We start from the raw sequence: 27,738 nt of genomic DNA on the forward strand, positions 1-27,738 counted from the left end.
CAAAGTATGCAACGAAATATTAAAGTGCAACAATGCTTCTTCCAAGTCAAAAAAAAGGAAAGCTATTCACTAGCTTCTTTTTAGCTTTCCGACTTGGAAGCAATTTTTCCGACAGCATTCTTGAAAATAATTGAAAGCTATTGTATATAAAAAAGCGATTGAACAATGGAATTCGTTTCCACTAATTTTTTAACTTTGCATTTCGCAAAGTATGCAACGAAATATTAAAGTGCAACAATGCTTCTTCCAAGTCAAAAAAAAAAATTGAAAGCTATTCACTAGCTTCTTTTTAGCTCGACTTGGAAGCAATTCTTCCGACAAGATACTTAAAAATAATTGAAATCTATTGTCCCTATAAAAAACAATGAACAATGGAATCCGTTTAATTAATTTTTTAACTTTGCATTTCGCAAAGTATAAAGAAAAATATCAAAGTACAACAATGCTTCTTCCAAGTCAAAAAAAAAATTGAAAGTTAGTTAGTTTGAGATTTATATAATCGAATACGATGAATATAAACGAAATGCAAAAAAAAAAAAAAATTCCTATTTCGTTTTTATATAAACGAAATGCAAAAAAAAAAAAAAAATTATTTTACTATTTTGTTTTTATATAAACGAAATAAAAAAAAAATCGTTTATACAAAAAAACGAAATTAAAAAAATTAAAAAATTTGTCCTATTTCGTTGGACTACCAACGAAATAGGATAAAAATATATATAAATTTTTTATCCTATTTCGTTGGTAGTCCAACGAAATAGGACAAATTTTTTTTTTTTTAATTTCATTTTTTGTATGAATCAAATAATAAAAAAAAAATTTAATGCTATTTCGTTAGTAGTATCACGAAATACAAAAAAAAAAACAAATATTATTATATTTTCCTATTTCGTTTTTGTGTAAACGAAATAAAAAAAGAAATTTTCGTTTTTTATATGAAAAACGAAATAAAACAAAAAAAAAATTGTTGCATTTCGTGAAATGTCCAACGAAATGCAACAAATTTTATTTTCTTTTTTATTTCGTTTTTCATATAAAAAACGAAATAAAACAAAAAAATAAAATTTGTTGCATTTCGTTGGACATTTCACGAAATGCAAAAAAAAAAAAAAAAAAAAAATTTGATTGAAATAATTCTAACCGACGTTAACTTTGTGTGTGGGTATTTCGTTGGTTATCCAACTAAATACCCATTTTGATCTTAAAAAAAAAAAGCATCCATTTTTGTCAATTACCGCGAAAATGCCCATTTTGATTTCCGATTCGGGACTCACAAAGTTACTATCTTGTAAAACAGACATAAACTAAATACAAATTAATAAATAATTGACTCCAAATTCCTATAAGATAATGTTTGCAGCTTAATCGAAAGCCACGTCATGATAATTACTGGGAAGAAGGAAGAAAACGTGCAATTTCGCTATTGATTTGTTAAACACAAATACTATGGTCCATGGCTGCAATGCCAACTTAGCGCCTAATGGTTCCAATATTAAACGATGGGCGCCCACCAATCAGACCATAGGTTTTAATCCTTTTTCGCGCGGATTGTACTTCATTTGGGGTGGTCTTTAACTTTTCTCTTTAAATTGGTGGTCTTTAGGTTTTGTCCTGAATTGGTAATTTTTAACTTTTGCGAAATTTTGTCAAATTAAATTTTAAAAGGCTACTTTCTAAATTCTACTTTCGTGGTACTTTAATTTGCAAAAAACAAAAGGAAGATAAAAATTAAAAACTACCAATTTAAGGGCCAAAAATTAAAGACCGCCCTAGCGAAGGACAATCCTGCAAATTGCCCGATTTTAATTGATCGAACCCAGGTCAAGAACTAATGTAGCTTAAAGGGAGGAATAAGTTTTACATTAAATTAATTGGATTAGAATACAAAGCATAAAATAATTAGAAAATTTATGAATTTCAAATAACTAGATGCTAATTTTTTGCTTTTAAATAAAACTTCCTTACCTCATTTGTATTGTGTATATAATTTATAAATATCAAACGTAAATAGTGAATTCGATTGCTATTTGTGTAAAGATTCCTTTATGAATTTCAAGGATTAGATACTAATATTTTTCTTTTTTGGGCAGGGACATTGAGTGAAGGGGATAAACATTGGATCTCTATACAAAATGTAGCAGTTTTTAACACTGAACTCACGCTCAACTATTTAACAAAAATAGTTGATTTGGTCATTTGAGATATTAATTTCATAATTTTGATTAAAAACTTCTGACTAACATGCCTATAAATTGACCTCGAAAATTAATAATATACAACAATTTCAAACTGGATTAACTTTTGCTTGAAATAAAATTCAATGTTAGAATAATTTATTGTTGATTACAGTCCAAGCGTGTGGCTATATGGCGTTTTAGATAATTCAATTATTCAAATTAAGAAAGAATCATCGCCCACCTTACTGTTACATATACGATTTATTCTTGGGTCATGAGAATCATAAAATAAAGACCAATTTTATGGTAAGAGCCTTACGCAATTATGCAATCACATGTGTAAACGATCAAAAATAAGAAAATAGGGTTTAAATTATAACTCAAATATGATTGGGTTCCATGTATGGTATTTTGAGAGAACGTGAAGAAAGATAGAGTAGAAAAAACAAAATAAAAGATACTCCCAATTAGGGGCGGAGCTACCTATAAGCTAAGGATTTGACATAAGTCAATAGCTTTGGCTTAAACATTGTAATTTACTTAAATTCATTTAATATGGATAATATATTTAGAATCAATAAGTCAATGAAATTACGACTCAAAATTCAAAAACTAAAAATTCTTGTTCCGACTCTATATACAATAGTACACCAACAAGTATTAAGATTGAGATAAAAAATACTAAAAGTTCACGTGTTTTAGTCAGCTGGATATAATATTTTTTTTTTTTTTTTTTTAAAAAGACAATTAGAATAGGATTAGTTATTAGTAATGTGAATAATTCATAGGTAGTGATGGTTACTTGTTAAAAAGGTCAAATGTTCTAAAATGGAAGCCGCCTGTAGAATAATAGTAGAAGATTTGAAACTTCTTCTGCGTGAGGGTGACGGAGAAATCTAGCTTTGACTAGTCTATTTCAAGAACTTGTTCTGCAGGTGCACTGCATTATTACGTCAAGTGACAATTTTTGTAATAATTTTGGCATGAGCTAGAACATTCGACTTAAATTACAGACAAGTTACCAATTTTTGTTGTGATCTATTAGATGGAAAATGACAAAAATATTCTCTTATGATATATTAATTTGGAGTAGATTTAAATTAGTTTGTTGAATCTATTTCTGAATAGTTTTGGTCCTTTAATTTTATTAAAAAAATATGAGCATTTTTAATCACCATCAAATATCAACAGACTTTGACTATTAACGCAATTTTGCACTATAGATAAAAAGTAGTATAAATTATATCTCAAGAAACAGGCAAAAAGTAGTAGAAATTGTAAAAATTATACTTGCAAATGTGAGTTCCTATTAAATTCTTTTTTGTCACACTTGGTGCTACAATTAACAACCTCGGTTTGTAAATTATTGAATTAGGTAAAGAAAATGATATGTTATTAATATAAGTTATAACTTGTTTCATTTTACCCCTTTTTTAATTTAATTATTATATGACCCTTTCTTTCATACAAAGTACAAGTTCCGACTCGCTCAAACTTTTCATATGCTCCGTCAAATTTCACAAAAAAAATATTTGTTTTAGATGCTCTTCCACCCCTAAAATCTCAAGATTGTGTATTTTTTTATTTTTATTTTCAGAATACTTATGCTTACAAAGTTACTATCTTGTAAAAAAAAAAAAAGACTCAAACTAAAAATATATTTTTAAATAATTATATATCAATTTACTCGAATATTCCTATAAGATAATGTTTGGAGCTTAATCGAAAGCCACATCATGATAATTACTGGGAAGAAGAAAAAGAAACGTGCAATTTCCTTATTAATTTGTTAAACACATATAGTCATATACTATGGTCCGTGGCTAACTTAGCGCCTAATGGTTCCAATATTAAACGATGGGCGCCCACCAATCAGGCCATAGGTTTTAATTCATAGGACCAGGGTCAAGGACTAAGGTGGCTTATAAGGTTTACATTAAATATTAATTGGATGAGAATACAAAGCATAAAGTAATTCGACAATTTATTAATTTCAAATATTTAGATACTACTTTTTTGCTTTCAATAAAACTTCCCTATTTCATTTGTATTGTGTATAATTTATAAATAACAACAAAAAAATGTAAATAGTGTATTCAGTTGCTGTTTGTGCAAAGATACCTTTATGAATTTCAAAGATTACATACTAAATTTTTTCTTTTTTAGGCAGGGACATTGAGTGAAAGGGATAAACATTGGATCTCAATACAAAATAGCAGTTTTTAACACTGAACTAATACTCAACTATTTGACATAAAAACTTGATTTGGTCGTTTGTGATATTAATTTCATTATTTTGACTAAAAAATTATGAATAACATGCCAAAAGATTGACCTCGAAAATTAATAATAAACAACAATTTCAAACTGGACTAGCTTTTGCTTTAAATAAACTTCATTATTTGAATAATTTATTTTTGATTACAGTCCAAGTGTGCGGTTGTATGGCGTTTTAGATAATTCAATTATTTAAATTAAGAAATAATCATCGCCCACCTTACTCTGTTATATATATGACTTATTTTTAGGTCACGAGAATCATAAAATAAAGAAAATTTTATAACAGAGCCTTACGCAATTATGCAATCACATGCGTGAACGATCAAAAATAAGAAAATAAGGTTCAAATTATAACTCAAATATGATTGGGTTCCACGTGTGAAATTTTTAGCTAACGTGAAGAAAAGATAAAGGAGAAGAACAAATAAAAGACACTCCCAATTAGGGGCGGAGCTACCTATAAGCTAAGGATTAAACATAAGTCAATAACTTTGACTTAAACATTGTAATTTACTTAAATTCATTTAATATGGATAATATATTTAGAACCAGTAAGTCAACAAAATTATGATTCAAACTTCATAAATTAAAAATTCTAATTCCGTCTGTGCATACAATAGTACACAATAATACACAACTGAGAATTAAGATGGAAAAAAAGTACTAGAATCTCACGTATTTTAGTCAGTTGGATATAGTTAAAAAAAGGCAATTAGTAATGTGAATGATTCGTAAGGAGTGACTGTTACTTTTCGAAAATGTCAAATGTTCCAAAATGGAAGCCGCCATGTAGAATAGTAGAAGATTTGAAACTTCTGCTACGTGAGAGTGATGGAGAAACCTAGCTTTGACTAGTCTATTTCAAGAACTTGTTCTGAAGGTGCACTGCATTATTAAGTCGAGTGATAATTTTTGTAATTATTTTGCATGAACTAGAACAATCTTCTTCTAATTATAAATTATAAGTTATAATACTGACAGTGACCAATTTTAGTTGTGATCTTTAGAGGGAAAATGACAAAAATGATACTTATGATATATTAATTGAGAAAATGGTCGAATGGCTTTTTGACGTTTGGAAATTAATTACTGGCAAAAATAAGCACTGCGGGAGTTTATTTGCCCATACAATTTTAAAATGGAATTATTTTTCACGAGTCTTGATGTGGAAGAGTATATCACACTCTCTAAAGAAATGTGTAAATTATTTTTATAATATTTTTCTATAAGCCAAATATGTTTTTTTGTTATTTTTGTTTCTCTCTCTCTTTATTATCACCTCGACGCCACCTCCTCCACCACCAATCTTTTCTCCAAATTCGCCCAGTTTTGGTGCTATACCGGCGTTGCTCTGACGAAATCCGTTGAAGCAACACTGTGACTGTCTTACCACTACTTATCTCATCTACTCCAGCAAATCTTTTAGCGTTTTCAGGCGACAACCATTAAAATCGATTGTTTCTTGGTTGATGTTTCTCTCACTTGTATATATGTTGTTGTCTCGGTTATTTTCAGGTTTAGCTGAAAAAGTAATCCGACGACCACCAGAAAATGAGAACTCCGTCAACACTTGCTCGTTTCACAGTTGTTACGGCGTTCACGCCGTGAAATTGACGTCCACAGCTACCTTGTTCACTTGTTTCTCAGTTTTTGCTACTTTTCTCTCTCTGATTAAGTGTTATGGCTGATTAATTGATTGAATATTTCAATTGAGCATTAATTGCAACTGGAAAATCAATTGAACATTGAAATTAGAGAGGCAAAGAAACAACCGACGGAAAAATCAAACCTTGAACAACGTTAATGCTCGAAATATCAACTATTCTGAAGGATTTCAGCCAACTATGTCTCCATTTCCAACTCTTTCTTAATACCCATTTCATCTTCATCATCAAAATACATTCTTTTCAAGATGAATCAAATGGGTTTTTAGCAGATACACAGAACTTGTCGCCATTTTCCATTTTGCCTCTTTCAAGCTTCCTAAAAGTTTGAATTTTACCATTGTTTTAATGGTAGAAAAAAGCTCTGAAATTGTTTTAATGGTGAAAAAATGGTGGAAGGTGATGGAAAGAAGAAGATTGAGGGAAAAAGTAATAAAAAATAAATTTAAAGGGAAAATACACGTGTCAAATTTGGGTTGGCGCGGAAAATACACGTGTCAAATCTGGGTTGGCGCGTGTATTTCACAACATATTTCAGATTTGGATATAGCGTTTCAGGAAGCAAATTATACTACTTTTAAAATGATCATGGGGGTCATAAGATGGGATTTCAGTCAAACGTTGGGGGCTCATTTGGCCATTTTCTCTATATTAATTTGGAGTATATTTAAAATAGTTTGTTGAATATATTTCTCAATAGTTTTGGCCCTTCAATTTTATGAAAAAAGAAAATGAGTTTTTTTTTTTTATCAGTGTCAAATATCAACAGACTTTGGCTATTAAAAGTTTAACGTGGAACTATGACGAAAATTTAATCCAAAACACAAAGAAAAAATTTGTTAAATCTCAAAATTTGCAACCATAAAAATTGCAAATAAAAAGTAGCATAAATTACATCTCGGAAAGTTTTATCAGACTATAGAAATAGGCAAAAGTAGTAGAAATTGTAATAACTGTATACTTGCAAATGTGAGTTCATAATAAATTATTTTTTGTCACACTTGGTGCTACAATTAACAACCTCATTCTGTAAAATATTTGATGGAGACTAAAACTGCTCAGTAACAAATTTAAAGGACCATTACTTAATACACTTAACGCAATTTTATTTTAGACGCCTGCAAACTGAAATCGTCGATTAGCTGATGAGAAATCGAGCAAGTTGACGTTTGTTTTCAAGAAGTGTTGGAAATTGTTTAAAATACTTCTTAGATAGTTTGTTCCAAAGTTCTTTTCAACCGAACACCATTAGGAAAAAAGAAAAAACTGTGCAGAAACTAAAACCACATCAGAAGTTGTTCTTGAGTTTTTATAATTTTGAAAAACTTATCTTTAAAAATTTGTAATGTTAGTTTTAAGATTGCTAGTTATGAAAATGGGAAAATGACCAAACAATATCTATTTAAGACTCTATATTACAAAACATACGAATATTTTTCCTTATTTACAAAATATACCAACAAAATTACAAAGTATACCAAATTTAGGCAATGGAATACCACGATTTTAGGCTTTTTTAAAGAAGTTAAAATCCGATTTTAAATGTGGACTTAATTTAGAATAATTACCATTCAACTTCTTCTTCTTTTAAAAATATTTCTCTCTCTCTCTATGATGACACCATTTTCATACTAAAATCCATCATCTCTCCTAGTATAAATTTTCAAACCAATATTACAAAGTATTTTTTATTATAACTTGTGTATTAATTGTATATAAAAATTGATTTGTATCGTTTTGAGATATATATGATCATTGTGTGTTTTGAAAATCTGTATAAATTATATAAACTGTAGTTTTAAAATATGTTGAAAACGTATATACTTTCTCATAATCTATACATACTTTGAGCAGATTTTATATAAGTTATATGTACTTTATCATAATCACAATATACATACAACTTTTATACATATTTCATACGTAGAAATTATAACGAATTTATACATTTATACATATTGCATACAAAAATTAATATATATTTATTTTCTAGTGTATGAACTTTGTATGAAATCTGGTTTGTATCAATTACAAGTTTATTATACATATTTTTCTCAAAATTTATACATACTTTGATTAGATTTTATACAATGTACTTTATAATAATCAAAATACACATATAATTTTTATACATATTTCATATATAAAAATTATAAGAATCTATACAGTTATACATATTGCATACAAAAATTATACATATATGTTTTTTGGTGTATGAACTTTGTACATAAAAATTACCGATTATAATGTACTTTTTGAGTAAAAGTTGGAGAAAATTAGGTAACAATATCTCTTAATTTTGAATGGGGAGAGAAAAGTAGATGAAATAAGAAAGCAAAAGTTGGAGAAAATCATGGAACTATATCTCTAAATTTTGAATGGAGAGAGAAAAGTGGATAAAATAAGTAAAACAATTTCCTTACCTTATTTAATGTGTTTTATTTGCTTCTTTTTAATTTACCTAATTCGTATAGATTTTGTAATTGATATATTTTGTTCTATTGATATATTTTGTTAAGCGAAAAATATAAACATTACGTAAATATCTCTCTTACCATGTACATATATGTTTTTTTTGCCCGAAAATGAAAATTTCACTTTTTTGTTTTGGTCCTTTACATGGGCCTGGGGCTCTGGGCCTAAGAGTACATTTGAGCTACTGGGCTCAAATTGGGTTGATGACTCCACTATTACTAACCTGAATATAGATCTTAAAGCCTAATATGTAAAGAGTCTTAGTGAAAGTTTAAGTTGTTCTCTGATAGCATTTGGTTGAGAAAAGAATACGAAAAAGTTAAAATGTGTTTCGACAAAATAAAAATAAAAAAATACAACACTCTTCTTAGAACGAAAGCCACTTTTATGGTTAATTTTAATCTGATTTGATTATGCTTTTTGAATTTTAGCTAATTAGGTTAAGGGTTTGTGAGTGCTTAGTCAGTAATTATTTTGCTTTTGAGTTCTGAGTGGACTAATCCACTCTGGTAAACTAATATCTAGTAATAGCAAATAATGCATTCCTAATTATTCTTAATTAGTACTTGATGGCTTTAGATGTGATCTTGGCTTGAACGTTTTCGATTGGTTGCCTATATGATAATGATAATATGCTAAGATGGCATTTCGTACTTACATGCTACCTAATTAGTGTTTTAGGCACAGTTGTCGACGCATCATTGCCTTGAACTTAAGTTAATCAAAGTCGATTTGAAAAAGGAACATAGACAAAATGTTGAATGATTATCATAATTACCATACAGACAGAATGTACTAACTACAAGTGTTTCGAAGAATACCATTGTAACAAACCACATACAAACTTGTATATTCATTATTAAATGGGGCTATGGGATCAAAAGAAATTAATAAAACTAACTTTTTTATCTTGGGTCAAAAAGAGTGTTCACTTATCAAATCGAGAAAGAACTAACCTTATTTTTTCAAATTTGCCCCTATTAAGTGTTATGTGATCGAATCTCAATACCTATTTAATTAAGGTTAGTTTAGTCAAATTATCTATTTTTATCTAAGAGTTAGTATTTTCTTAAGGGGTGTGCAAATGGTAAAGTGAATAATTCCTTTTTTATCGAAGGAGTACTAATTAATTGGGATTACAAACAATAATAATTATGCCTCTGTCCAACCCTATACAACTAAGGACCAATTGCATGAATCTTCAATGATCATGTTTCTTCATTTAAATTCATCTTACACCAATATTATGCACAATAAAAAATTACTAGAAGTTTTATATATTTTTTACAAACATAAAAAATCTCCGAAGTGAATTAAAAGATTCCTAAAAAACATCGGATCTAAAGTTGATGCACTAAGATGACTAATTAAATGGCAATGGATTATGAACGGAAAAATGGTTGCCCTGATCGAATTCTGGAAGTAATTAGTAACATGTGGCACCAGAAGATCACTTGTTATTACCTCAAATGCTGCATATTTCCCCAGGGTGAATATACACAGTTAAAATTATGAGTGCGGTTGAATTTAATAGCTTTAGCTTATATTATTACTTATATGGTAAAAGGTTGATTAAATATATACAAACCATTAACTTTTGAATAATTCAAATGATCAGTGCATCAGTAATATCTAAAATTCATAAAATTTAAATTTTAAATCAACATTGTATTCTGTTCAGATCATGTAGTGCAAAGCTCCTCGAGGATATCGAGTTTCACATTGCCTTGTAAATCGCGCATTTTATCCTTAGGTTGAAAATTGAAGTGTCAGAGTTACATTGCGTATTACCTATTTGCATTATTGCCAGTGGGATTGAGAATCCAAAGTGACTTTGTTCTGCAGGGGCATTCTGGATTTGATAAGGGGGCCAAAGTCAGTATGGCACTTGTACAAGTAGGCTAGTAAGTGAACTACCACTTTCTGGTTAATTTTATCTTCAACTATGTACGTGCAAGTGACATTTTTCTTTACAAATGTATACATAGCGTGTTTTTTTTTTTGGTGAAAAGAATGCTTTATTGATCACCCGACAAAACTTTACATCATTCCTATTCTGCTATTGAGACTAAGACATCCCTTCAGTCTCCAATCTAAGAACAAAAATAATCTATCTCAACTAGCTATGCATTTTGGTATAAACTCTGTATCCATCTCCTACGTTGTCTACTTTCCTTCTTAAGGTGAACAATTTCAAGAGCTTACGAGAAATATGACTAACCTACTTAAACTTTCTTGTGAGACTATTCTTGAGTGAATTTTGTAATCCTTAATTATTTAGAGGTCAAACATCCAATTAAAGAATATTATTTAGATTAATAACATCTTTTGGCATATTATATAAAGAGAGTTATTTATATAAGACACAAGTCAAATCGATATTTTGATGTATCAATTGATGAATACTGTTGCTCCCAAACGCACACGCAAGTATACGCGGTCGTACAAGTGATATAAGATTTAAAGTCCAGATATCGTACCCACTGGGACTTATGATTAACTATTTACTAAATTAAACTAATGCTAATTATTTAAACAAGAAATAAAATCCAAATTTATATTTATAAACTAAATAAAAATAAAAGAAAGCAAATAATGAACTTCAAGCAAGAAAGAGCAGATTTTTATCAGAGAAGAGATAGATCTAGGGCTATGACCACTAACAATCCAACCGAGTCTTCAAATCGTTCTACATGGAGTTACTAGTTGACGGGTTGATGTTAACTTTGAGTATCTTCAAGTTGCTCAAAGCCGTAGATACTAACGCTTATATTCCTATGGTCGCCAGAGGTAACAAGAACGCATTTACTTATCCGTATTCAACTAATCAAGGCTAAAGGGTATATTCCTATCTTTATTAGCAAAATGATTAATCGAACAGACTCTATTTATTCTTATTACGCATGCAAATTCCCTATCCCTAGTTCAATTCACACGCCACAGATAGTGTCTAATTAGTGATCAAGTAATTAAACAATTAAGCATAAGAATTAATAAGCAACCCAAAAATATGGAAATTTAATAGGTAGAAACGATAATCAAACGTCAACTTCCATGTTTATGTCAAAACCCTAGAACTAAAGAGTTTAGCTCCAGATAGACATGGAGGAAAAATAACAAATTATCCGAATAAAAATGTCAAAATAAATATTACAGAGAAAAGAAGATAAAACCCTGTAATTCCGGCCTCAACGGCGGCTCCAAACTCTCTTTAAGTCTAAAGTTATGAACTAGGGGTTTCAAGTTATCCAAAGTTATCTTCCCGAAAATTGAGCGGAAGGTGTATTTATATAGTCACACCAAGGCCTCATCTCTCTCGCACGCCAACTATAAGTACGTTTTCTCTGTGCTCCCCTTTACCATATAGGAGTCCAACTTTCCACATCGTCCAGAACATCGTCCAGCAGCCCTTTTTTCCTTATTTTCATCCTTCCTACAACAGCCTTCTTACATACCATAAATAAATGGCAGTTAATTAATTCCCTCCCCAAATAATACTAGAATTCAAGACTTCTATTTTCCATATTGAGGTCCTCTTCAATATTTTAATAATTGTGCCCACTTGAACTTTTCTCTAGCAATGTTCTTGGCTGCTGCAGTACATATTCGTAGCCGGTCCTCTTTGTTTTCTTTTTATTTATTACTACAATTTTTGCTCCAAATCTTGTCATTCTAGCAATGTTTTTTTCCTACAAAGTAAAATTATAATATTAAGCACAAATTAATATAATACTACTCAAAAGACAACTAAAAGTATTAAAATGTGAGGCAGACGATGAGTAAATATATGCATTTTAGGCCAAACATCAAATACAACGATCCATTTTCTCAACCAATATGCAACATTATACACCTCAATTAGATCTTTAGCTTAACTTAATCTCAAAAATTAAATTATTAGGTAATTAATATCACAATTCCTCAATAACTCATTTACACATCCGAATACAATTCTCTCTGTTTTCTATATTCTGAACACAAAAGTCAATAGATTTGTCCAGATGTTGCCGTAGCGAATACTTCATTGAACAAACCACTTTTATTTGTTTCATTAAATGAATTATTCTTTTAATTCTTATCTTTCTCTTAATAGACGTATGAAGTCAAATTTGGATTACTAAAAATAGGATATAGAGAGAATAAAAATACGTAGTTCTTGACATGCCACATTCTCATTAACAACTTAATGTTGACTGCATTATTGTAATTAATAGACATATATATTGTGTACGCTTTTGTACCCATTTAAGGGTAATTTGTTTTCTTATTTACATCATTCATACACACATAACCAAAGAATTTGTAATGTAAGAAAATTATGCCATCGCTGTACTCCTTCCTTCTTCCTTTTTTGTTTTTTTTTGGGTGAATGAGAGGGTGATTAGACTTTCTTATGTGACAATTGATAAGGTTAAAAGGAAGAGATTTTCTATAAACTCGTGATATAAATTGCTAAACAACTGATGAATTTTTTTGTAGAAAATTAGTCTTGCATTAGACCTTTTGTTGTGTTCCAATAATTAAAGAATTGTGGGCCTTTGGTCGACACAAAAACTTAGGTGAAAAAACCCAGTCAATATTGTGGGACAGGCAGTCTTCAAAGTGGGACTTGGGAAAGGGAGCATGCATGTGTCTTGGTGAGAAGTTGAAAAGGCTCCAAAACTAATGTTTGTTTGTCTAATACTACTAAGGAGCCGTTTAGACATGATTTCATCTCATGAGATGAAATTATGAGATGAAATTGTGTTTGGACATGCAATTTAGATTTCTTAAGTTGCAATTTTTTTATAAACATAAAAACCCAACAAGTTGTGAAAACCATCAAAAAATTTCCAATTCTTATACAATCTTATCAAATTTATAAATCATAGTTCATAATAAAATTAATACGCTACTAGACGACCTTTCTAAAAAATACAACATCAATTGATCAAACTTTAGTTCAATAAAAAGAAAATTTAACATGAATAGTAATGCAACTACTCTTTAATATAATCTCCCACATAGCATACGAACAATATATCTACCAACTTATGGACTTTTTTTTACAAAATATAAACGTATGGGTCAAATTTTACATTTATATTTTTTGAAACCATGATTTCAAATCCCAAATCATGCCTTTTGGATGATTTAGGATTTCATCCTGAGATGAAATCGCGTCCAACGCTAATTTCATCTAATGAGATGAAATCACGTGTCCAAACGCCTACTAACTGTTTTTGGGATTGTTTCTCCATTCATTATTTTGCCGTTGGAAGTTCTGGACATGTTATCATGTTGGCTTGTGAAGAAAAAAAAAATATATCGGAAAAAAATATTTATTTTTTCTAAGCATTAATTGGGAACTAAATTGTTTGGAGACTTTTGGTTGGGTTTTGTAGTTGGAACAACCTATTATCATCAACGGACAACCAGACTTGAGACTTCCTTTTAGAATTTTAGAAAGAAAATAGATTATATATCTCAATTCCCATGACCCTACACGGAGGGTGTGACGGATGAACAGAGCAGTGGCGGAACCAGGATTATCACTAAGGGATTCAAAATATAAAAAAGTAAACTACGAAGAAGCCAAAGGGGGTTCAACATGCACAATATATACATAAAAAGTAATTTTAACGATGTATAAACAACGTTTTTTTCCGCCGAAGGGGGTTCGGATGAAACCCCTCGGCCCTCTTTGGCTCCGCCCCTGAATCAGAGGTCTCGGGTTCGAACAATGAGAATGCAAAAACTTTTGGTAAGGAGCGTTCTTCTTTTATAGCCGTATGTGGCGCAAATTTAAATTAGTCGCCATGCATTGTGTTCCAAATATGATCATATGGTTAATAAAAAAAAAGTGTGGCATTGTAGTTAACTAATTCTGTTTTTTCACAACTGTGTATGGGATTGTTCATCGGCATCATGATACTAATTTATCGATCTGCCAGATTTATTAGTCTGAACTATAACTCATTTGAACCAACCAACCAAATTCCAACCTTTTAGTTGGAAATTAATTAAATAAACATGTATACAAGAATGAAGAGGTAATATAGCAAAAAAAGAAAATTGTGCTAAACTACTGTCTATTGTTGTTAATAAGACCTACTGTTTTATCACAAAATATTTGTCGCTTAATAATTTTTCAGAGTTAAGTCGTAGTAATAAATTTTCATTGACTCGTAATTTATTAGACGTTCTTTTAATTTGGACCAAATAAATTCAGCTTCAGATACATATTTTGTGTAGTTTCAAAATATAAAAATATTAAGTATCTCGAAATGATAAATCTATGTACAGCGTTGTCATATACTCCAATATTTGGTCAAATTAATTCTTGTAGCATGTAAAGCGACCAACACTATAAGAGGGAACCAAAAACTAAATGACAAGACTACGCCCCAGTACATAGTGATAATTTTGTTATTATAGTTTGACGCGTCAAAATTAAAGGTACTCCATGCTTGTGGTGTGACTTGCCCTAATTAATTATGCATGATATTTAAGTATTCTATCATTTTTGCTAAAGGGTGTAATGAGTCACACAAGCCACGACATATATGTCCCATGAATATGTACATGTGTTGGTGAACATAATTCACTTCAAGATAAAGAAAGTGGATGAAATGAAAATTTTAAAAAAGGAAAAGGTCCAAATATACCTAGCTTCCTATTCAAAATTAAGCAGAATTGCTCTCCGTTAATACTTTAGCTCACATGTGCCCTTAACCTCAAATACTTAATCCAAATATGCCTTTATTTTAAACGATTACCCCACTTAACCTATTACGAGATTTATTAGTCAATTGACACTAGATTTTGACACGTGTTATAATCCTAAGAGACCTAGACTTACCCAGCCCCATAGAAATGACATATTTGGTCCCACGCGCAACCTCTGAGGGCCCATTCGACATCATACGCATACTTTGAGGGTATATTTGGCCCACAAAAAATCACGACAGAGGAACCGCATAGAAAGAAAAAAAAATCTCAAATAAAAACTGTTTTTCGTAATTTGACACTCAAAGAATTTTCTTATATCTTCAAACATAATTTATTTATCAAATATTAAAAAACAATTCTCAAATAAATTAGTCAAATATAAACCCAGAAACGGAAGAGGACGAGGCAAGATGTAAATGACAAAAAGAGTTGCGCAGAACGGGGTAACACTGCGACGGTGGAAGACTTCACCTGTCTGCCATCTCTATTATAACTCTTAACATAACTAATCAAAAGACCAAGAGAATAAACATATTTAGGTGAAATTCACAAGGTCTACCTTACATATATAAGCATTTGCGGTGAGTGACGGGATTTCGTAGGGGTTTGAAAATATAAAAAAAAACATACGAAGAAAGCTACGGGCGTTCAACATCTCTATATATATACATAAAAAATAATTTTAACGCTCGTAAAAAAACGGTGTTTTTTTCCCGAGGTTTGAAACGACACCCTCGGCATAGTGTGGCTCCGCCACTGGCATTTGCAGTCACAACCTGAAAACATCATGCATGGGTGGAGACTGGAGAGTGATGGCGGAATCAGAATTTTCACTAAAAAAATTCATAAATATACATACGAAAAATTAAGAGTTATCACCCTATACTATATACTGTAGACTTTTTTCAACAAATTAAAGGAGGTTAGATGAATCCTCTTGCAGCCCTAACTCTGCCCATCAGTGGAGAGATCTCATACATTATTCCCATGAGAAATAATACATGTTAAATTTCACTTTTTCTTAATTATAGGTAATATAAGTATAAAAAAAGGGTCAAACTTATTTCCGTACTATCCGAAATTGAATAACCTTGCTTTTGCTTAGACTTTTCGACTATAATGCCCGTCGTTGAAAAAAAGTCTCGTATTTGCTTTAACGCCTAATAGAGCACCAATATAAGAATAATTTTCAATCATAGTCTAAATTAAAATCTTAAGTATTTTTTTAAAGTGGAAACGGAAAGATGAATAGAAATGGAGAAAAAAAATAGAAGAGGGGAACGTCTTTGATTGTATCGAGATGCTCCAGAGTAGAAAATACTAAAGTGGTGTACGGTAGAGTCCAATCCCCCCTAAATTGTATTTCAATATAATAAAATCCTTAATGTTTGGTATCTAATAGAAGTTTATTCCTTGAGGATGTACTATTACTATGCTATTTAATTGTTGTTTATTTATTTTAATATTAAAAGAATTACATCGCATTTCATGTTAGTGGTTGCTGTGGTGAGCTTATAAAAGCCATAATGTTTGTTCTCGATTTGTGCTTGTCATCTTTGCGCAGGGATCATGCTAATCTTCTATGCATCGTTTCAATTTTATCGAATGTCCACGAAGGGACAGCCATAATGTTTGTTAAATTAACTATTTACTCACAAATTCTTATTTATTTGGGAACTCTCTACACCTATAAATAAGAGTTATCGTTGTGGAAATAAAAGTTCGTAGTTGTATTTTAAAAATGGTAATGTGGTGTAAAGCAGACACTAAATTACAAGTACTTCAACATGTTTCAAATTTTATGTGATCGGTCAATCTACATCACAACTAGAATGACATGAAAATTACGAACGTCACTCATTTGTATGTGTGAAGAATACGATCTTTTAACCCAGAGAAGAAGAAAAATAAACGAACAAATAAAGTAGAAAATGACAGAGTATTATTTTAAATTACAATTAGTTGGAGGCAGAGAATATGAGTTTTGAATGGGGTAGCTCTTAGGTAACTGAGCCAGTAGGCTCATTAATTAAGTTAGTTAATTAATGTCACAAAAATTTATTAAAATGAAGAAACAAGAGAGAGTCCATCTGTGAGCTGCGTGCAACAAAAGAATAATTAGTCAAATCTTAGCTTCCCAGTTCCCCACTTAATTATTTTTTCAAAAATATAAGTTGTTGTATGATGCAACAAACAGAACTAAATAATTTAAAACAAAAAGCTTTCTACCTAGACAGTTCATTTTTTATAGTGTTAATTTACTCATATAATATACTACTGCTACTAAGTACTTGATTAAAGCGACCGTTTAATGCCAATTTGACCCCTTAACTTGAAAGATATTCCAGTGAAGCCCCTGAACTTTCCCCAGTACCAATTTCGGAACCGAAATTAGTATATTTAATAGCACTTCTATCCTATATTAAATTAATGTATTCAAATGTTACTAATGAATCAATATGATCCAAAGAAAATTATATTATATTCAGGAAGAGAATCTCATATGTATAGTTCTATGTTTTCTGTATGCAAAAAAGTTGTCTTAAAGTATAGAAAATTGAGACAACTTATAAAAGAGGAGGAAGAAAAAGGAAAGCAAAGATTTCAATATGGATATTTGACTAAAAAAAGGTTCCCGCATCCAAGGAGAGGAAAAGGGAAAAAGGGGTAGCCAAGTTTTAAATCATAAAAGATGTGTTTAAGAGGGTAGAATTTACGGAGTCGTTTGGATGGGCTTGTAGCTTATCGCTTATAAGTCATAAGGCGTAGTTAGAAATCTCAACTTTTGAATTTTGGCTTAAAAACAAGTGCATAGTAGCATTTTTTAATCTTATCCAAACACTATAAAAATTCTTAAAAGCTATTTTGATTTTAAAGAACCTAAAATAAGCCAATCCAAACATGCTCTAGGACTATAGACGACCTAATATTGAATAATTTGATTTTTGGCTTACCAAATTATTTCCAAGTTACTTGGAAGGAGTTTTGATTTCCTTAATTACCCTCGTTCACTTCTTTTTCGCTTATTGAAGTAGTCATTTTATTTACATGTGGTTTGTAAACCGCTATCAATTATTTCAACCGCCAATGGCGTGTAGGTAGTTACAGTTACCCTACTTAGAAACTCGACGTCTTAATTGTCCCTCTACCGTGCTGGCAGAGGTATCGAGCTGATATCACATGTCATGGCCTGTCCAACTACAAAGGTATTGTCCCCTTTGGCCAAATTCCTCTTGTAGTTCAACCGTCAAAAGTTAGTGGATTGTTACACTCATCCTTCCCGAAAACTCAGCATCCTTACTGAGGTTTTCTCTACCACCGTATAAGGGGAGTACCTAGCTCTGACTCGACTTGCTTGGACGACCTAAAGGCTTTTGACCTTGAATAGTTGAATTTTGAACTCAACCTTGTATGGCCATTGACTTTTTCCTCTTATTTCAGTGTGAGATTTATCTAAGACAAGTTTTATAGTAAACTCTCTTTCGATCCAGTTGTATATAATTCATGGATCATTACAATATAGATGAATTCATAAAAGGATTATAAGAAAATTTCAAACAAACCAACCTAGAAAGAAAAAGTAGAGTTTCATTACATGTAATATATAAAATTGATATTCTTTTATAGCACTCGAGTTATCTAAGGTACTAGACGTCATACAAGAACCCATCCAATTTGTTCATGATAAAGTAAAATCCTTACATGTCACATTTTGTCCCAATTGGCACTTTTTGGCTGATAAAACAATATAAAAGTTATACAAAAAGGTATTTCTACCACACTAATTTTCGTCACAATGGTCCCAAATAAGGTTAGATCGGTAAATTGCAGTCATTTATGCTAATTTAATGACATTGCTACCCTTCTCATTTTAATTCGAAAGCTACAAGAATCCTCTATCATCAATTCAAATTTAATTTTTTCCCAATACATGGAGATTCTCACATAATTAATGTCGATACATCTTTTCCCATAAATAGTTAATGTTGATATTTTCCCCTCCTTTTTGATCAATTCATACGTATGATTATCTTGTATATAATCCATTTTTGTTTTCTTAATTTATGGTCTTTTATCAGCTATATTAGATTAATTAAATTATTGTCTATATCATAATATAATATATGAATTGAATATGTAATTGAGTATCTCAGTACGATATTTGATATTTTGATATTTTTCTCTAAGAAACGAACACCCTTTTTTTTTTTTAAATGCTTATTAAATATTGTAATATTGAAATTGAAATGTCAAAAATTCCAATTTTGTATTTATGAATTATGCGCACCCTTAACTTCTTGTCTCAACATTTGTGGTTCTTTACCTTTTAAATGTCCTTTCGTTTTTAAGAAGGAATAATATATTTTTAGGAGGAAATATGGACAACAAAATGTGAATAGGGTGCAACCCTTGCTTGCTAATGAAACAGACATTAGTACGCCGACATTTTTTTTTTATAATATTATTAGATATTTTATGATCAAAATAGTCTTTTAAAACAGTTATCAATTCTAAGGTGTAATTTTAGTTACGTTTAAGACGAATGGTGACAATTTTTGCCTCACAACAGGTTGACATGGGTGAATTGTGAATAATATTGTTTATACTACATATTTGTTAATTATGTTATTGTTATATTTCTCAACATTCAACCCCACTCTCATCCCCTCCGAAAAATAAAAAATAAAAGAACAAGGGCAAAATTGGTTCCCTTTCTCTTGTGTTGGAACAACCGTTAGTAGGAAGGGTATTTTTGAGCTATTTGGATAGTTGGAGCGTAAATTTTGAGCTATTTGAATAATTGGATGACATTTTGAGCTAAAAACGTAACGGCAAGGGGATTTTTGAGCCAAAAAGGTAGCGGAGGGTAAATCTAACCTATTTTGAAACATAAAATGAAAAAGGTAGTCTTTAACAATATATCATTTATCTATGTACTTGTAACCTCAAAAGTTATCAAGCTCATATTTATTTTATTGCAGCTTGTTACCTTTGTATGTTAATATATAATTTTGTATGAAAAATCAAATATTTATTAGTGATTTTAAAGATATTTATGTATGTTTGGTACTTTATTATTTTCATATAATTTCTAGTAATCACTCGTTATCAAAGAAAATATTCATATTGAAGAATTTTGGGGTTTGTGGAGAACTGGAGATATTATGTATATGGTCCTTAGTTATTTCTAATAAGTAATTAAAAGTAATTTCATATAACTAAGAATTTTTCATTTTAAATAAGTTCTCATATACTGATAAACATTGCAATGGTGTTGGTGCATTTAGTTCTGATATATTAGTAATAATAATTTCAATGACATTTCGTAGCAACATAACAATGGAATAAGGATGAATTTATGGTTACATCACAAAATAAATAGAAAATATATATATTAAAATAATGAAGAACTTGTGATTAAAATATGAAATTTGTCAATAATTTTTGTTACACAAAGATTTAAAGACAAATCCCTATCGCTTACATTATTATTAGTTTTACATTATTTTATTTTATAAGTAGAAAGAAAATTTAAAATTTAATACGGTTGGTATCCAAGTCCACAGGAAAAACTAATTATATAATAATTCTCATTAAATAAGTATTAGTTGTAAATTCCATTTTTTTTTTAAATAATGAAATTATATCTAGTGAAAACTATTGTATAAATTTCAAAATAACTATAATTTTTTTCAAAAAGTAGCAAAGGAATACCGATATCGTGGGAAAAAAGACAAACGTAAGATTGGCTGGTAAGATTCGACTCCTATATTGTAATGGTTCTTTACAATCTTAATAACTTATTAACTATCATAAATCAAATTGTACATTGTATTTACGAAGAAAATTAATATGATTTGTATACAAAAAGGATCTTGTATCTCTTGTGACTATTATTTGATATTTTATAACACTTTGTTTGTTGTTATTAAGACTTATAATGTTAAAGATTTAATATGGTTGATATATAAGTGTATAACAAAAGTAGCTAGTATATCATAATTCATACTATTAAACAAAGTATAACTTATAAGTTTCACATCTAATTTAAATATGTGATTATATCAAAATTTAAAAATCCAATATGTTGTATTTATCTACATTGATCACTAATTTCAATTTAGATATGTGAACAAGTTGTAAAGAGGTTTTTTTTAGTAGACCGTATATTTTTTTAATAAGTAAAGAGTATAACTTTTATAATTAAATAACCGTATAATTTGCTATACACATAAAATACACCAAGTATAGAGACGATTTATCTTCATCTATATGAAAATATGGATCAATTTTAGTTGCTCAATGTGTGTTGGGAATAAGAATAAGCTATTGTATTTACTAGTGTGTTTTGGAGGGAAAATTATTGGGATAAACATTGCAAAATTCAAATAAGATTATGATAGTCTTTTACAGGTGTGGCCACATTTGGACCAAACAAGTGTGATCATTTAGCAGCTCTCAAAGTTATATAGTTCATCACTTCATATGTTGATATCTTTGAGGATGCATCTTTTCCTTTTCAAGATTGCATAGAATTCTTGTCATCATCATTAATGAATTATTCATTAAAATCGACGTGAAAAACTGCAGTATTTCAAATTACTATCTAACACTTAAATAACTCATACAATTACTAATGGAGCATTCGAGAAAGTTTAGAGGTATCGTACTGTACAACCATAAAAGTTAAGGGGGGAAATTAGAATAATACCTAAAAGTTAATTGGAGTACTTAATAAAGGAATAAGCACCGGTTTAAGCCAAAACAAGAAAGAACGAACGCACATTTCCCAACTGACACGTGTCAATGTCCCCATCCCTGGGTGCAGCAAAGCAATTTGCATGAGGGTACCCACCCACGCAAAAGCGATCCAGTCAAACTCCAAGACTGCCAAAAATATTTTAAATAAAATCAACAAAATATAGATTTTTTTCAAAAAATAAGAATTAGGGATAATATAAAAAAAAGCATAGAGTACACAAAAACATATACACACACATACAGCACACTCTGTCCTAGTTATTGACCAGTCAATTTTGCTTAGCTGCCACTTTTAAAAAGGCAAAGGTCCCAATTCCAACTCTCCCAAAACCCACTCCCCCTCTATATTTGTACTTTATTCTTTGTTGTAATTTTGTTTTTTCTTTTCAAAACTATGGTTTTTATTTTAATGAACTGATTTATTTATGTAATAGTACTATATGATGGGATATTTATTTACTTTGTACAGTGGTTAAATAGGCCAATATTTTCAGTCCAAGCCTTGCAATAAATAGCTCAAAAGAAAAGCTTACATCTCCTAATTACTTAATTAGATGAATAATAGTGTCTCATATTTCCATAGGATAGTCCACAGATAAAAAAAATATATTACACTCCATAATGCATTATCCGCACTAAAATTTTACTTGGTTGAGTCTTTCCTACTCATTGTTAATTGAGTGGTAAGTACTATTTAATGGATAATTGATGTTTCTTTGAGGTCTCAGATATGTAGAATTAATTATTTCGCAATGTAACAATTTATGTTGCAGTTGTTACAATATTATTTTGCCATATATCAATAGTCCTTTTTAAATATATGTTACCTCCAAAATTAAAAGAGAAAATATATTATTTTTATCCACACGAATGACATGTTTGATGCTTTTAACTTTATATCTTTAATAAAAGTATGGTAAACTCTCTAATCTTCTTTAGAATAACGTTATATTATAAAATCTTTATAAGAATTTCTACATCTCAATGGTTTCAACTTTTAAGTCAATATTTGAGGGTGTAGCCTGTAGGTAGATTCCCATTTTTTTGCTTTAAGACTAAAAAGAGACATAAAGATAAAAGAGTTTAAGTTTGTTGGAATAAATTCTTTTTCTACTATTAGGTTAACCTTAATTGTTATAGTACATAATTTATCTAATTTTTAAGATTATAATTTTTTCAATTCATCTTTTTTACATGTAATCTTTGAACAATCGGATAATGTAAAATATTTGTTGCATCAACGATATCTTATAACTCAAAAAGCTTGATGATTGTATGAAAATTAGAAAAGACTCATAGTAATAAATTATTACTAATAAAGTAATAAATAATTTATATCCCCAAGACTACGCCGCACGTTATAGTTTGACCATCTGACCCGTCGTTGCGTCTTTTTTATAATTACCTAATATTCATCCATCCGTGACTCTCTAACCTAATAAAGTTCCTACTCCCGAAAAAGGCAATAACACCTTTTTTACTACTCCTACATCAAACTTGTAGTAGTAGTAGTAATAATAATATTCCATTTATTTACTACCCTTTTTAAAAAACAAAAACAGAAATTAAAAAAACCGGATATCTCGGTGGCATTGGAGTTTGGACCACTATACACGTGTGGTCCACGAGCTTCTCTGGTCAAATTTACCCCCTATCGCCGGTTTTTTTTTTATTTGCTTTTCCAAATAAACTTCATTTTTTTAAATTGTTAATTGGAACTAATTTTTTGTTACTCCTCCGGTTCAAAATAGTATCTACTTAGTCATTTGTACGTCACTTAAGAAAATATTAACTCTTAGAAAAAATAGGTAATTTGACTAAATTACTCCTAATCAAATAGGTATTAAAATTTGATCACTTAACACTTAATAAGAATAAATTTGAAAAAATAAATTTAATTATTTCTTAATTTATCAAGTGGACATTTTTTTTAAACCAAGAAAAAAAAGTTAAATGAACACTCTTTTGAATCGGAGGGAGTACAGTATATAAGAAATAGTAGAAGAAAATATTGAATGTAGGACAACAAATCACATTGAATTTTTGTTGAAAGTTATTAAAGATACTAATAACATGACGTCAAATAGGCTGAAAAGCTTAAAACTTTAGAAACAAAATTAAAATGAAGTGCGAGTATATTATAGGGAAACTAAATACTAGTTATATGGTTTTAAATAAACTATTTTTGTAGGGTTTCCATGTATAACTTGCCCCATATTTGGCGTGGGTGGAGGGGGTAGGGGGGGCTCACACTCAAAAGAGGTAGCTGTTCTTCCCTTTTATTCTCTCTCACTTCTTGGTAAGCACTTTCTCTCTTTAACTTCCTTTCATTTCTCTCTTTAATTCCCTGATCTGAATCTTGGGGTTTTTCAAAGTTCAAATCTTTAAGAGTTTTTTGTGCTAATTTTGAGAGAATTTGTTTCTTTATTTTGTGGGGTTTTGTCTTTCTTGGATTTGATTGGTTCTTTATTTGTGGATTTGGAATGATTTCAATCTTTTGGAGTTTGAAGGGGAAGTGAGAAAAGTGTATTATAGCTTTGGTGTATTAGAAAAAAAAAAAAAAAAGATCCTGTAAGTATAGTGTTTTGATGATGATGATAATGATGGTGAAAATGAGCACTATATGGTTCTTTTGACCAGAGAAAAAAAGAGTTTCAGATAAAAGAAAAAGATGTCTATGTCCCCCCCTACTGTCAAATCTTTGTTGTAGTTGTCAATGAGCAAAAAAGAGAGAAGACAAAAGAGTGCAAAGACTCTTCTTTTCTTTCTCTTTTTTCATCCACACGCTTCATTTTTCCTCTCTAAATGTGATGCTCCACTTCTATATTTAACATAGTCTTTACTAGTTTTTTTGTTCTTTGACTAAAAGGGTCAGCAAAAATGCCTATGTATTTGCCATCTTTTGACGTTGGGGGTGGTGGGCAAGTATTGGATCTGGAAACTGCTGTTAAAGATGGGATTTTGGGTGGTGGTGGTGGGGTGGTTGTTCATGGTGGTGTTACAGAAAAAAAGTTGAGTTTGAAAAAAATGATGGAGGAACTTGATTCAATTGAAGTTCCTTCAGTTTTCATTTGTCCAATTTCTTTGGAACCCATGCAAGATCCAGTTACTCTTTGTACTGGACAAACATATGAAAGGTCTAATATTCTCAAATGGTTCTCTTTAGGGCACTTTACTTGTCCCACCACAATGCAAGAATTGTGGGATGATTCAATCACACCTAATAGTACTCTTCACCACCTGATTTACAGTTGGTTTTCTCAAAAGTATTTGGCTATGAAAAAGAGGTCTGAGGATGTACAAGGAAGGGTTTTGGAGATTTTAGAGACCTTGAAAAAGGTTAAAGGTGAGGCTAGAGTTCAAGGTTTGAAGGAGCTTAGGCAAGTTGTTACTGGTCATGATTCAGCCAAGAAAACAGTGATGGAAAACAATGGTGTTAGTTTAATTACTTCACTATTAGGTCCTTTCACTAAGCATGTTGTTGCTTGTGAGGCAATTGGGATTTTAGTACACTTGGATCTGAACTCAGATGCTAAGGCTAATTTGTTGCAACCCAATAAGATTTCCCTCATGGTGGATACGTTGAATGAGGGATCCATCGATACCAAGATAAATTGTACGAAATTGCTCGAAATGTTGATGGAAGGGAAGGATTCAGAGTGGGAAGTTTTGTCAAGTTTGAGTCTTTTGGTAGGATTACTTAGACTAATCAGAGATAAGAGACACCCAAACGGGGTGGTGTCCGGTCTGAGATTGCTTAAGTTGATTTCATCGCAAGAATCACTGAGGAACTCGATTGTTGGTATTGGGGCAATCCCCCAATTGGTGGAAGTATTGCCCAGCTTGAATGGTGAATGCTTAGAATTAGCCTTGGTTATCCTTGAAGCTTTGTCTACCCTTCCAGAGGGTGCATTGGCATTCATGGACTGTCGTAGCACCATTCCGAATATGGTCAAATTGCTCATGAAGGTATCAGAGAGCTGCACTCAATTTGCGTTGTCAATTCTATGGGCAGTGTGCAAACTTGCCCCAGAAAAATGCTCATCGGTTGCTGTTGAGGCAGGTTTAGCAGCCAAATTGTTGCTTGTTATTCAAAGTGGATGCAACCCTGTGTTGAAGCAACGGTCCGCTGAGCTCTTGAAACTATGCAGTCTAAATTACTCAGAGACCATCTTTATTTCCAAGTGTAAGCTTACCAAGACAATGCAATGAAGGTAACATGGTGTTGTTCATACGGTTCAGCTAATACCCGCAAGGGCAAGGTGCTCAACAGCTCGCGGAATGTGCGTATTTGGGCGAGGAGGTACCTACTTGTTGTACATAGTAAAGAGCTTTAGCTCTCATGAAAAAGGCTTCATAATGTGGATTATAGATAAATTGCTTATATCAGACTATGGTTTGGTGCCTTCCATTTGATCTTTCTGCTGAGGTTTTCCAATAAAGTATGGCACACCGTAGTTTCAAATTTGATTACCTTGTTGCTACAAATCATATTAGCTGTGTAAAATGGTGGGGGTGGCAAAATGGGGAAGAATGTTCAGCAAAGCTAGTGTTTGAAATTGTAATTGTACACATTTCTTTCGGGATTTTCCGAGTTTATCCCAATTCCCAAATTTTCCCCAATTATTTTTAGGAAGTCCTTGTTGACTTTCACTTCTTTGCTCGATCGGAATGTTTCACTCGGGAGTTCTTTTTTTCATTGCGGAGATCGTCATTTGTAAAAAAAGCAACATTTCCAATATGAAATCAGCATTCACAATGGATTCAAATTTTTCCTTGTCAATTGTTTTCTGAATGGCCATTTACAGTCTTAGCTTTATTTCTTATGTTCCTCTACTCTGCTTCTTTGATGGATTATATCCAATGGATTCAATATTGTCCTGTTTCAAGTGATGATTAATCCTTTCCCCTTTGTGAACTTTCAAGATTGTTGGTGTTCTGTTCTTTTATTCCTAATTTTGATGTACTTTTTCTTCTGGAGATGTAATGAGCAGTTTTGAATGTTAAAATTGTTCTTTGAGGATAGTGGTACTTCTGTTTACAATAGATCTTCTTTGTTGGAAGAGTTGATGTGTTGCTGCTGATTGGAAATTCTGTCAGTATACCTCTCTTTCTGGCTTGTTTGTGTTTAAGAATGGAAAGAGAAGGAAAAAGTAGAAACAGGGTTCAGCCGAACTGGAACTTTCAAGTTTCATTAAAGTCCTAGTAAAATAATGGCACTAAACAAGAAAAATAGCACTTCCATTGAGTCACTGTCATGGTTCTCATAATGCATATGGAACTAAGGGAAAACCTCCAAAAGATGATGAGAAAACAGAACAGATCCCAAAAATTGAAAATAAACCCCATCAAAGCATTTCCCTTTAATAGCTCTGTAGCTATTGGTCCCTGGCTTAAGCATGCAGACTCAATTGGTTAAGAAGAGGGGTTGGTGAAATGTCATAAAGAGCTACTCAAGTAAGCACCCGTTGTCATCTAGTAGTCAATAAAATGGGAGGAGAACCATGAGATCATGGTTCACCTTATTGTGATTTCTTCTTATTCCCTAAGCCTTTGTACGTCTAGTAGTTAGTAAAATGGGAGGAGAACCATGAGATCATGGCTCACCTGATTGTGATTTCTTCTTATTCCCTAAGCCTTGGTACGCTGAGTTGTCTTGTGTTCGTGTT

The 27,738-nt window shown here is 31.0% G+C and overlaps 1 protein-coding gene and 1 non-coding gene across 2 annotated transcripts; one reads left to right on the forward strand and one right to left on the reverse strand.

Annotated features, from left to right (window-relative positions):
- Positions 1-16,825: 16,825 nt before the first annotated feature.
- On the reverse strand, positions 16,826-16,928 carry LOC132035628 (U6 spliceosomal RNA). Its single transcript, XR_009409357.1, has one exon. It is a non-coding gene; the product is annotated as a U6 spliceosomal RNA (small nuclear RNA).
- A 7,338-nt stretch (positions 16,929-24,266) lies between these two features.
- LOC132033489 (U-box domain-containing protein 30-like) lies at positions 24,267-26,852 on the forward strand. The gene has a single exon (XM_059423470.1). The coding sequence runs from the start codon at positions 24,950-24,952 to the stop codon at positions 26,279-26,281; it is 1,332 nt and encodes a 443-aa protein (XP_059279453.1). The 5' UTR covers positions 24,267-24,949; the 3' UTR covers positions 26,282-26,852.
- Positions 26,853-27,738: the final 886 nt, after the last annotated feature.

The sequence above is a fragment of the Lycium ferocissimum genome, chromosome 10 (assembly GCF_029784015.1).
Source record: "Lycium ferocissimum isolate CSIRO_LF1 chromosome 10, AGI_CSIRO_Lferr_CH_V1, whole genome shotgun sequence".
Taxonomy (NCBI): Eukaryota; Viridiplantae; Streptophyta; class Magnoliopsida; order Solanales; family Solanaceae; genus Lycium; species Lycium ferocissimum.